Consider the following 13,152-nt stretch of genomic DNA (forward strand, 5'->3'; position numbering starts at 1 on the left):
GGGTGTGCGAGGTAATGGGGGGAGGTCTGAGGAACAAGGGTGCGACGGAACCAAGGATGTGTGTGAGGGGTCAGGGTGTGTGTGAGGGACTGGGCTGTGTGTGATGGGGTGTATCTGAGGGTTCTGGGGGTGTGTGAAGGGTCCGGGCAGTGTGTGAGGCGGTTTGGAGGGTTTCTGAGGGGTCTGGGAGTGTCTGAGGGGTCTGGGAGCATCTGAGGGATTCACGGTGTGTGTGAGGGACCTGGGGTTGTGTGAGGGGCATCAAGGGCTGTACAAGGGGTTTCAGGGGGTACCTGAGAGAACCAGTTTTGTGAGGGGGACCTGGCGGGGTATGAGGAAGTCCGGGGATGTGTGAGGTATTGGGGTTGTGTGAGGGGATTTGGGGGTGTGTGTGAGGGACTGGGGTTGTGTGCAGGGGTCCGGGGTGTGTGAGGGGATTCAGGGTGTGTCTGAAGAGTCCGGGGTGTGTGTGAGGGACTGGGGGTTGTGTGGGTGGGATCGAGGGTGCATGAGGGGGTTCGGGGGGTGCCTGAGAGGCCCGGGGATTTTGTGACGGGGCTCGGGGCTGTCTGAGGGATCCAGGGGAGTGTGTGTGAGGGACCGGGGATGTGTGAGGGGTCCGGGTAGTGTGTGAGGGAGATCGGGCATGCGAGAGGGGTTCGGGCTGCGTGTGAGGGGTCCGGGCGGTGTGGGAGGGGGCTCGGGGATGTGTGTGAGGTACCGGGGTTGTAATCAGGGACCGGCGGTATGTGACGGAGTCCGGGGTGTGCGAGGGAGTCCGCGATGTGTCTGAGGGATCCGAGAGGGGCGTAACGGACCTCGCGTACTGACCGGCCGCCGCCGCACCGCTCTCGCGAGACGTGCCGTCGGACGAGGGGCTGTGCCGGGCGGGAGCGGGGCGCGGCTCCCCCACCGCTCCCGTCCTCTTCCCTCCCAGCGGCGCCGCGGGGCGGATGCGGCGGGGCCGCCATAGTGCGGGCGGGAGGAGCCGCCGCCACCGTCCGCCCGGGGACGCGCTGCCGCCACTCCCTCCGCCGCAGCCGGGAGCGGGCGGAGCCTGCGCGGCGCCGCCGGTTTTATCCCCAGCATCCCTCCCTGCGCGCCAGCGGCGCAAGCTGAGCGCGCTCCTGCCCGGGCACAGCGGCATCGAGCGGGAGGGACCGGAGGCGTCGTCACTGTCACCTGGCGCTGCGGTGGGGGCGGGCTGCGCCGCTGTGTCTGCGGTAGCCCCGGGGTGCTGCTCGGGCGCTTAAAAGCTGCGGGAGCCGCCTGCGGGGGCAGCAGCAGCGGCGTTCAGAGTAGCGGAGCGAGGGAGAAGAAAGGCATGGAGGGCAAGCAGGCGGCGCCGGCGCCTGCGAGCGATGAGGGCGCCAAGGATGCACTGGGCAGAGCGCTGGGTCCCACGCCGAGCCAGAGCCGCTTCCAGGTGGACTTGGTGGCCGAGGGGCCCCGCAAAGCGGGCGGGGATGTCGGCACGGCGGGGAAGGGCGGCGAGGAAGCCAAGGGCAGGTTTCGCGTGAACTTCGTGGACCCGTCGGCCGGCGGCGAGAGCCCAGGCGAGCCCGGCGGGGGCGGCTCGGAGAGCGGCAATGTTAGCGGCGTCCAGAACGGCGGTGACACGGTGATGAGCGAGGGCAGCCTGCACTCGGGCGGGCACCACCACTACTACTATGACACCCACACCAACACCTACTACCTGCGTACCTTCGGCCACAATACCATGGACGCCGTGCCCCGCATCGACCACTACCGCCACACGGCCGCCGACCTGGGCGAGAAGCTGCTCCGTCCAAGCTTGGCCGAGCTGCACGATGAGCTGGACAAGGTGAGAGAGCGGCCCCCCGGGAGCGAGAAAAAGCTAAAAAAAAAATAAAAAAAAAAAAAAAAAAGGAGAAGCCTAAGTCTCGCCCAGCCTCAGGGAGGCGCAAAGAACGCGAATGCATCGCTGGCGCCTCGGTTTTATTATTTATTATTTTTTATTTTTTCCTTTCGTGACGCAGTGATAGCCACCACCCCCCATCCCCAAGTGTTTTTGGGAGATGGTTCCCCCCCTAGTGCGAGAGGTATTTAGATATGTAGGTCTGTTCCGCAGCCGAGCAGGTTTTCCACTTCCATATCGTCTCCGGCAGATAGGGAATTAATTCCCTATTTTTTGGGAAATTGGGCGTTTGCCATAGGTATTAATCCGGGAAGGGGACTGGAAATGTTCGGAAGAGACGCTTAAAATAAAAAATAAATAAATAAATAAATAAGGATGCTTCTCCTATTTATCAGCAGCCGGAGGTTTGTGTCCAAGCATCTGCAGATCTGCATCTGATCGGATCCGGATCAGATGCTGCGGGATCTGCACAGGCACAGATTCTGAACGAGCCTTTCCAAGGATGCTGAGCGGCCCCATTGTCGGTGTCAGGGCTTCGGACCTTAAGCTTTTTTTATTTTGGACTACTAAGTCAGTGTGTTATTCGAGATGGGTTACAGTGGAAGCTGTTTGTGTTGCAGGCTGTCTTGGCTAAAGGGCGAGCGTTAGCTGAACGTAGAATTAACTTAAGGTATTTTTTTTTAAAACTACCATGATTAAACTAAAGCCAGATAAACCTACTGCAGTGCTTTTGCCTCGCAGTTTTTTGCTGCGCTCCAAGAAGCCCGTGTTCCAGTGGGGTTTTTCCGCTGGGTTTAGAGAAAACAAAGGAGCATGTGGGCCTCACCCAGTTAAGAATATTTTGTTTCCAGAACTTTTTTCGTCTCACCTTTCACTCCTTATAGGTAGAGTTTCATGGGGAAAGTCTGTTCTTGCCAAACTTTCACACCATTATTAGGCTGTTCAGTACTGGTTTGGGTTGGGGTTTTTTGTTTGTTTTTTGAGGAGGTTGTGGTGATTGTTTAAGTCCATTTTTTGAAACTGACTCTTGATAGGAATAATTGTTGGGTGTATCATAGAGATACTTCCTTGTGACATCTAAGATTAGTTCTCCAAATAATTACTACCTGTAACAGCAAGTTACTTCTACCTTCCAGGTCCCCTTCTGATGGAGTTAAATGATGTTCTGTAGTCTGATTTTAAGTTAGTATAAAATAGAAATTCGCAATTACTCTCTTGTGCATGAACTAGGTGTGCTATAAATAGAACACACGTATGTGCGCTCATAATATATGTGAAAACATAGTGATTTCCTGCCCCCTTCCCTGAATATCTGACTTCTGGCCATGATGGGATGCCCGAGTGTTTGGATACTCCGCACTGTAAGCAGAACATTGCTTAAATTTCTAAGCTTGGCAGGTAGGTTTTTTGGTATGTTTAGGTTGCAACAGTCATGAAAGCTCTTTGACACCATTAAGACATTTGAGTGCAGAATCTAATGTATTCTGGAACTATAATTTCTAAAATGGTGATATCTTCATTAAGAGGAAACTCAAGGCAAGCAATTTTCTTTGTAGTTTGTGGCATAGAGGAGTGGTAGACAACGTAATTACAGGATCATTATCCAAACAGTTTCATTGTGAGCATTAATTAAGTCAAATCATTAATTTCTTAAATGTCATGAATTTGTTCTGCAATGTGGATAAATGTATACATGAAGATTTTTTTTTTCCTTAAAAGTCATGCCCTGTCTGCTGTGGGTCCTCCTCACCTCAAAAAAAAAATATTGGGGATAGAATATGCATTTTTGGTTGCATTTGCTGTCTAGTATCAATTTTAAAAAGGGTCACAGGTATAAACTTCAGATTTTGAGTTGAAGTTCAATGGAGTAACACAGCTATTCTGTTGTAGGATGTTTAATTTCCAAAGCAGTTCATGTGTTAGCAGCAATTTAGGCTTATATGAAGAGGAGAAGCCAATATTTTTGCTTCCAACTTAGCAAGACATTTTCCGGGGTGAAGTTAAGAACACAAAAAAGCTTTTAATAAGAGTGTGTCATGCATACTAATAGCATTGGATACCTACATTTCTCCCAATCTCAGGGGTATGAAATACATCTCTGATTATGTACTTGATTTCTGGACAGAGTGCTGATAACTTTTAAGTCAAGATGGTACTGTACTTCTCTATAGAAGATGTTCACAAAGCTGTTGTGCTTTTTTTTCTGTTTTCAGGGGGCTTATTGTCTCCATTCCCAAAGTGACTTCAGTTCCTGCTGACTAACAGTAGTGGTCTCTACTGCTAAATAATACAGTGCATTAAAGAAGATATTTTCAGTAACTGGAAGGGTTAAGGTCACTCTTTAGCTGTGGATTTCATACTAATTTAACAGGTACAACATATCTTTCGAGGGCAGCTGGTACAAACATCTCTGTACCCTTATATAAAGTTTGCTCTGTGTGAATACCTATTGTTGTGCCTGTGCTCTTGACCCAGGGAATCAAGGTTGGCACTGACTTTGTGTTAATCCAAAACTGTTCATTGTCAATGTGGTTCACTGCTTTGAATGCAGCAATTTCACCTTGCAGTTAGAGTTTGTGCTATTCTGTTTGCTTTCAATAAGTAAATAAATGTCAGGGAGTGTTGGAACATTGTTGATGCTGGTGCCAGTTATAGAACAAATTTTTTTTTCACTTAGGTTTGTTTACAAAGGTTCATTATGTTTTACTCTTCTACTGATTCTGTTCTCACAGAAAAGCACTGTTGGAAGAAGATACACTGTTTGAGGAAGATGCACGTACATGTACACAAGGGGTACCATTTCTCAAGGGTTTGTCTTGCAGTCCGGGCAGGATAGGTCATTCCAACAGTGGCTGTTCTAGCAGAAAAGAGATTACTCTTGAATCTGCTTTTGTGAACATGGCTGTGTGATGCTGCAGTACTCTGAGATGGATGAATTGCATAATGTTGATCTTGGTAGATCATTTTAAATTTCAAGGGAGGGGGTCTTGTTTTAGTATGTCATTGGCTGCCAAGTATGTCATAGCCAAGGTGATCAATCTGTTCCTGACCCAGGTGCTGGGCATTAATCTTACTCTGCCTTAGAGAGATGATAAGAGGGAATTTTGTGGTGGGGTTACGATTGCTTATGTCATAGATGAGGGGGATGCTTTAGTCTCCAGAGATGCAGAGGTGAGAGGGTGTTTATTAGCAAAGAGGTGGGAGGGGAACCAGCATACTGTGACATGACAGCAGGTTTTTGTTGCAGTTGCGATGTCCCCTGCCCTCTGGAGGGAATCTGCCTTCAGACAGTAGGAAGATTAAAAGCGTCCTTGCTTTTCTTAATTTTCTTTTTCTTAATTTTCTTTTTCTTAATTTTCTTTTTCTTAATTTTCTTTTTCTTCTTGTCTTACAGTTTAGGAATATCTGTTTTGCCTGGGTCAGCTACACATGTACATAAAGATACAGCCTGTAGAAGACATTCCACCTGCCTTCATGTTCCTAAGTTTATCAATTACCATGGCATAATGTCATAGACCTTTTGGTTTTGAAAGGGGTCTATTCATAAAGTATTCAGAGTTGCACAGTGTTGTCCACTGCTGTGCTTTAATTTATGATTTTTCTGTATAGAATTGAATGAATTGCGGTGCTTTTTGATGTGTTTTTTTTTTTTTAAGACTAAACTTTGCTGTGTGTGAGTGATTCTAATATGAGCTTTGTTCCAGCCCTCGCAGCTGCGGTGAGTGGATCCGGTGTGAACTAAGCCCTCTACTGGCAGCTCTGCCCTGTTGTTGGTTAAATGCTCACTGAGAGGACTGACAGGCTACAAGGTAGTGATCTCAGAGGAAGATCTTCACACCACCTCCAGCCCCCCGGCTCAAATTATAAAGCAAAACAAAAAGAAATCCAAAGGCATTTAAAAACACGAGTGTGTTTTGCTTCCTCCCCCCCCCCAAAAAATCTATGCACCTGTCATCTGAATTTGGAGACAGAAGTAAGAAAGAAGGCATTACTGATAGTCTTGATGCAGAATGGAGGGGGATTTTTTTGTTTGTTTTCACTGAAGTTGGATGACTATAAATTCTTTAAATTGTCTTTCTGGCTTAGATTAGTATTTTCTCAAGCATTGCTGTTTTTCATCTTACTTAAAACGTTTAACATAAGTGAAAAGGCTCTGTATGGCACTACTTTTTAACAGAATATACTCTGTCTTGAAAATGTTAAACAACTGCTACACCTCTAATATTTATTTTTATTTTCTTTCAGTTCTTGGTTTGTTTGCTTGAGCCTCTAAAGAAAGCAGAACTCAGCTAAAGCTGCATAAAAAGCTAAAAGCTGATTCTAGGTCATCAGATTAGCTGACCATGATAATTATGTAAGGTCTGTCTCTAAAAGCTCCTTCCTCCCCTATCCCAGAAGACTGAGAACCCCTTGGAGATTGTTTTTACTGCACTTCCTTGCAGTAGACATCTTTTTTGGTGTCCATAAGTCTCTTATTTCCTGAATCCCTGTGATTTTTTGATTCTGATAGCTTTTCCTTCTTGCTGTCCTTCATATATGTGAGCAGAACTCAGACTTTCTTTCTGAACTTCATTGTGCTAAAATAAAACAGTAAACTCTTAGTCTTGCTCTCTGTGTTCTTGGGATATCCCAGAAGCCTATAATTTGTAATTGTACTCTTTAATCACTTTTGAACAGCACTGATCTTAATGCGCTTCTACTCAGATGAGGCTTTACTGACACCATGCAAAGTGATGTTTTTACACTTTTTTAATCCATGTGGAAAATCCTCACTTTGCTTGTATTTTATAAGGACTGTGTATAATTTGTATTTTTACATTTCTTGATGCTTGTATCTCTGTGAGAAGTCTCCAGTCCAAAACACCTATGGAATACTGAAACACTTGAAACTGTCCTCAGCAAACTGCTAATACTGTTCTTACTACTTTGTTTTTGTCCAAGAGAAGCTGGAAATAACTGTACCCTGTTAACAGTTTATCATTTCGGAGCAGAAGTTTGGGCTCCTGCTGTACCCTCATAGATCTTAGTTGGTTCTGAGAGGTGATCTGGTTTATAGAAAGCCAGCACCCCCTCAACTGCAAAATCTTGCATTGGATGTGGTGATTCAGTTCCCTGATCCAGTACTCCAGTGTTGTCCACAGTCCTTCAACTGCACACTTGTATCAATAAAAAAGTTTGGGTGTGCACTCCTAATATGCGTATATTTATTTACTTAACAATTTTATCTATGTGTACTACTGTACAAGTATTGTGTATGATACAAAGTAAAACTTTGAGAATTATATAAAAATGAAATAAAAATATTTTTTATCTTTATTAACATCATACAAAAGAACCTGAAAGAACAGCACTAACTTCTCTCTAGATAGACACCTTTTTTTTCAGCATAACATATTTCAGAACTGGTTAAAGGGGAAGGTGCAGCAGAATAAATCTTCATCTTCAGATTAACTTTTTTCCCTTTTGGTACTGCACTTGATTAGGCCTCAGATAATTTTCATTCTTGAAGAACATTCTTGCAGAGGAGGAGCTTGGCAAGATCAGTATCTTGGAGTAATTTAAACCAGCGTACCACATCTTCTGTTGAATTCTTCAGATTTTTTCCAAAGCCTCACGATATCCATTCATGAGCAACCACACTTCTTGGTATAGGTAATAGCAGTCACACTATGGTCACTTGTCACTACTAACAATTTTTTAAAATAGTTGACTTCAAGTGGTTTGCCTTACAGTATTTTGGAAGCTATCCAGGCTTTGCAGTTTAAGTGCATGGAAGTGCACTTCAGCATAATGATTATGCCTGACAAACTTACTGAAATTTCTTTTTATGCATAAAAACTAACTTAGGATGCATTATCTGTGGTCTGCAAACTTAACTGACTTGTGATATGATGATTAAAAGAGTAGAAAAATTCCTGCCATCCATTTTAGTAAGGAGAGTTCTCTCTTGCATCTTCATTTTGCTAGTGAACTTTCCTTCTTTGAATTAACAGTTTATATTTCAGATTATTCAGTTGTTTGGTGGTGGAATTTTTTTGTTGTTGGTTGTTTTTTTGTTTTGTTTTTGTTTGGGGGGTTTTCCGTTGTTTTTTTTTTTTTTTTTTTAATTCAAAAAAAAAGCCATGTCTGTTTCAGCTGTAAAGTGACTGTGATGCTGGATTAGTGTTTCAGCTTGGTCTGACAGTTTACATGGCAGAGACTCCTAAGACTATTCTGAGTAATGCTGCTTTTGAACTGTTCAGCAACTTTGGCTGTGCCAGCAGAAGTGAGTGCTGTGCTGTGTGAATGTATCAGCTCTGCTCAGTGCTGGCTCAGGGGCTGTGCTATGCTTGTATTCGCCACTTCATGGCGTGGCATTAAAAATTCAGGGAGTACTTAAATGATTTTTAGGATTATTCCAGTTGGCTTTTTAGCCTGTTGTAAGACAGTAGGTTAAATGTAATTTTTCAGGAACTGGCTGCACTTGGAGCTAGACCTCTGATAAAAATGGGATGTTCTGTTAGGGTAATTGCTGCAAAGAGTCATTGGCTCCCTATCCCCCACCTCAAAGTGCATCGTTCTGTTTTGCAGAAGTGGATGAAAATCAAAAGGTGTTAAGAGCAAGAATGCCTGAAATTAGTCTGGTTTTGGAGGTGGAGTATAGATGACTTGTGTGCTGGTTTTTGCTGGGGTATAATTATTTGTCTTCCCAGTGGATGTGTTTGGATTTGTGCTGAACACAGGATTGATAATATGGAGATGTTTTTGTTATTGCTGAGCTCACAGAGAGATAAGGCCTTTTCTGCTTTTTGTGTTGCCACACTGGCAAGGAAGTTGGAGGTGCAGGGGGGTTTGAAGGAGACACAGCCAGGATGGGTGACCCCAGCTGACTAGAGGGATATTCCAGACCTTATGGCATCAAGCTCAGTGTGGGGGGAAGGAGGAGGAAAGGAGGGGATATTTGGAGTGGTGGAGTTTGTCTTCCCAAGTAATCTGGGACCCTGCTTCGTGGAGGTGGCTGACACCTGCCTGCCCATTGGAATCAGTGAATTCATTCCTTCTTTTGCCTCGCTTGTGTGTTTGGCTTTTGCTTTCCCTGTTAAACTGTCTTTATTTCAACCCATAAGTTTTCCAGCTTTTACCTTTGCCATTCTCTCCCTGATCCCACTGGTGGGTAAGAGAGTGAGTGGCTGCGAGGGGCTTGGTGTTAGCTGGGGATATACCACAACTTGGAAATCTGGTGTACTCAAAACAACTTCTTGACAAGATTGAAATAGATTCTCTTTTGTACTTAATTGCAGAACATTGTATTTCTTGGACTATTATTGAGAATGCAAAACTGCTCTGCAGGAGACTTGCTAATTGGATTTACTTCAGCCCTTGTGCAATCAAGTGCTGCATCTGCTTCATTCTGGGGTGTTTCAGACTTATGCGTTTCAGATGCTCATGTGAAAACTTTCCGTGCTCAGAGCCTGGATGCATTTTTCCTGGTAGTGTGATTTCTCCTTTCAGGAGAATGGATGTCAAAAGGAATATTGCAGTCAATGCACAGTAAGGAATAGTTACTCGAGTAAATAATTCAGAGTACAATGGTTCTGGAAAGGATCAAATACATTAGTGCAAAAGGGAAGGTGCATTCTTGAGGTGTGAAGTAGACTACATGAAGTCTACAAGTAGACTTCCTCCTAAGGTGAATGAATTGATTGCCCCTACACTTGTGCAGGAAATCATACTTCCTTCTGGCCAGATTAGTGGTGCACTTTTCTGTTAACTACAAGTAGAGAGACAAGCAAAGGAAGTTTGGGCTTTTTTGGGGGGAGACTTGGGGTTTTTTAGTTGGTTTTGATTTTTTGTGGTTTTTTTTGTTGTTGTTTTTGGGGGGTTTGTTCGTTTAGTGGTGTTCGTTTTTACTGTGACAGACCACATTGACTATTTCTTGTCAGGAAGGCCTGACTTTGCCTACAGTATTTCTGAGAGTGTAGACCATAAGCATTGTGGGTCTTCCATGGGGTGTCCACACTGCAGAGCTCCTGAACAGAGGCCTTTTTTTCATTTGTCTCTAATTCTCATGATCAGTTTGCCCAGAGTTTTCATGGAGGAATGTATGAATCAAAGTGTGAAGATGTAGGGAGTTTTCTTTATTTTGCAAAGTGCTCTCTTTAATATTTTTGGTATGGAGAATGAAAGCATTATGTGTATTTCAGACAGGAAGGATAGTGCTCTTGCATACCTGCAGATGTCAACAAAACTTTGCTGCTGTGTCACATGCAGAAACTACTTCAAAGGAGTTTGTCTGGTCACATGATACTGTCTGGGGGCTTTCGAATTTCAGACATAAGTGCTTCCCTTTGGAACTTTTCTTTTGGAAATACGGATAGTCCTTTCCTGTTGGGAAAGGTGCAGAGATTTGATTCTGAATGTTCTGTGCTGATTTCATGACAAGCAGATCAAATCGTATTGACACTGTTACTGTTTCCAGAGACACTGTTTAGTAACCTGCCTTGTGAGAGACTTTATTTTGATGTGATGCTTAGAAAAGCATTGAATCATTTTGCTTAGAAAAGGCTGAAAACTCAAAATTCCAGTAGAGAAAGTAGACAGATGAAGGGATGAGCTCACCCTTGGAGTATTGCACAATGTTCTGATGCCTGGATTAGTTGGGTGACATAAAAGGTTGGGAGGGCTGTTGGGCACTACCATGGCAATCAAGGTCATCAGGATCACTCAGGGGCCAGCTTCTGTCTATTTTCACCAATTAAAGTACTCTTAAGTGTGGGCAGTTTTGCTGTTCCTTCACTTCTGAATTGATTCCACACTTTTTTGTTCGAGCAGAAGTCTACCAGATTGCATTTTGCATCCATCTCATTTTAGGACAGAAGGATGATAATCATCTCCTTAAAGAGAAAAGCCTTCATGTAGTAAGCTTAGAGATTTGTCAGGAAAACTACGTGCATGTACGACATTAAAGTGGTGCTAATATTCACAGACAAAGCTCCTATCTATATTTGTAATCGTACCACCTAGAAAGAACAAGGATTTTACTCCTAAGCTGAAATCGATTACCTGAGTAAATTTCTTGATTAACAGTCTTCTAGACTGGTTAATGCATCATCCTACTGTAAGAGTTGGAAGGATGAGTGTATGATTTTCCCTTTAAAAGAATAAAAGTAAAAATGGCTTTTAAAATAAGTATATATATATATACATACACACAAAAAGTATTGTTTAATGTTTATTAAGCACTGAGTGCAAGACAGAGAAACACAAGCTGATGGCAGAGACGTAGCTAATTTTTCAGTTGACATGTTAATTGCAACTATAAATTTCTTCTGTTTAAAATTGCTCTGCTGTAATCAACGTACAACACTCTTTAATTTCAGCTTAAGATAACATTAATGTTCTATGTTTGATGCAATCTGTTTTAAAATCTCTGGAAGTGGATGCCAAAGGTGTTTGCTGCTATATTTTAAATGTGTAATTTTAGAGAAGGTAATATAGCCAAAGCACAAAGTTTTGGTCTCTTGGCTGCAAACCTGCAAAGGATTTCCTTTGCTTGAAGTGAGTAACCAGTGGTTGAAGCTGTTCATATTTGATTCCAAGGAATCCCGAGTTTTAAAAACTGAATGTTTTATCTGGGCAGTTTATCTCCAGTTGCTCTAGGTAACTTCTGGATGCCATTTAATGGGTTAGTAGGCTTTTTCTGGGTTATGACTGTAAAGATGCTTGAGTGAGAATTATGGTAAAATTTACTGATAGAATTTGTAATTCTCTCCTGTTTTATAACCAAACAGTAAAGTACCAAAAATGACTGCTGAAATTTCTGAGCTGCTGTCAATAAGCAATGATTAGCAATGTTCTCTGATAGTTTTTTGAATTTGTTTTTTCAAGAAAATGCAGAAAAGATGCTTAGGCAGACTGAGGTATGAATATGTCCTGTGCCATGTTTTCCTTTGCATGTGCTGCCTGACTGGGTTTTTTCCCCACTGGTAGCAGTATTAACCTGTCCAGCTTCCCATCTAACTCCTGAAAAACCTGAACACCTGAATCTATTTTCTTAACTTAAAATTATTTTTAACTAACTAATTATCAGAAATTTGTAAACTGTCCCAGGTGTCTGTGAAAGATACTGGCTTGATGAGTAGCAGTTTTTAAGTGAGAAATAATGCTGTTTGAAGCATCAAAGATTCAGACTTTTACATCTGTTGATAAGAAGTAAATGGTGTAATTAAGATGCAGAAAGTCATAACTTGCCTTCAGTTTTAGAATTTACACTTTCATCAGAATGAGGGCTGTAACAAAGCATTAGTTGAGAGTTGTTAACACCTGTTCTTCGTTTCCAAACTTTCTCATGATAACTGTGCCACTGTCCTTATTTCAGCAAAGTAGGAATGGTGAGGAATGACTAGAACTGCATGCAGTATTTAAAGTTTGTGGGTACTACAGATGTGTATTGTGGGGTTTTTCCTGTTTGATTTACTCATTACAGGATTATTTTTGTGGTTTTATAGGCTTTTCAAGATGGTAGTTTTCTAAAAGCATTTAGGATTGGTCAGAAAAAGTTCTTTCAAGGGCAGTGGGAGATGTAGACAGCATACTTTTTTTTCCTTATGAGTTTGCTTTCATAGGCACTGACTTTTAGTTGTGTCAATTTCCAATCCCTAGTTCTAATAAAGATTATTCTGTGTTAAGATTCTTCTGCATTGTTTGATAGGTCCAAATAGCAAATGCCTTTCTCGAGAAGTAACCGTTTCAGTCAGGTTTGGATATTGGTAGAGTATAGTTTTGGGGTTTTTGTGTGAGGGAGGCTTACGTATAGTGAAAAAACAGCTCTTTGCCAGCAATGGTATTGCAAGTGTTACTAATTTACAGAAGAGCCTGTCCAGTCAGACTGTTCTTTTAAGAGAGTGCTATGTAGAGTAAGATATTTTGAAAGTCATTACCTATGATACTTCCTCCCTTTTAGAGCTTATATAGAGCTTAATTGCCCTACATGCACCAAAAAAAAAAAAACACTTGAAAACTGTCAGACCTGGCAGAGGTGTTTTTTAAATTTAGTATTAAAAACTCACTGTGATTTTTTTATTTTTTTGTTAGTCTATAAACAAAGGTAAAAATGAACAGTAATTGTTTGAAAAACTGGTTACAAATGGTAGTCAATGTCACCAGGTCAATTCAAAGACTGGTGAGAACTTATTTTTCTTCTCATATATTTCAGTACTGAAATACTTCTGAATTTCGTTGCCTGACCAAGATTCCAGGCTTTACTTGATAAAGTTAATGGGTTAAAGCGTTAC

The 13,152-nt window shown here is 42.7% G+C and overlaps 1 protein-coding gene across 3 annotated transcripts in view; it reads left to right on the forward strand.

Moving 5' to 3' along the window:
- Nucleotides 1-1,021: 1,021 nt before the first annotated feature.
- The window catches only part of SLC12A2 (solute carrier family 12 member 2), a 59,315-nt gene continuing 47,184 nt past the window's right edge, over nt 1,022-13,152 (forward strand). For 2 of the 3 annotated variants that reach the window (XM_027709061.1, XM_027709062.1), the window contains exon 1: nt 1,142-1,825. In XM_027709061.1, coding sequence (XP_027564862.1) covers nt 1,325-1,825 — 501 coding nt within the window. In that variant the 5' untranslated portion in view covers nt 1,142-1,324. Of the gene's footprint in view, nt 1,826-13,152 lie in introns of all 3 variants that reach the window. The other variant, XM_027709063.1, reaches the window with a different exon arrangement.

The sequence above is a fragment of the Neopelma chrysocephalum genome, unplaced genomic scaffold (assembly GCF_003984885.1).
Source record: "Neopelma chrysocephalum unplaced genomic scaffold, ASM398488v2 Primary Assembly neopelma1_96684, whole genome shotgun sequence".
NCBI lineage: Eukaryota > Metazoa > Chordata > Aves > Passeriformes > Pipridae > Neopelma > Neopelma chrysocephalum.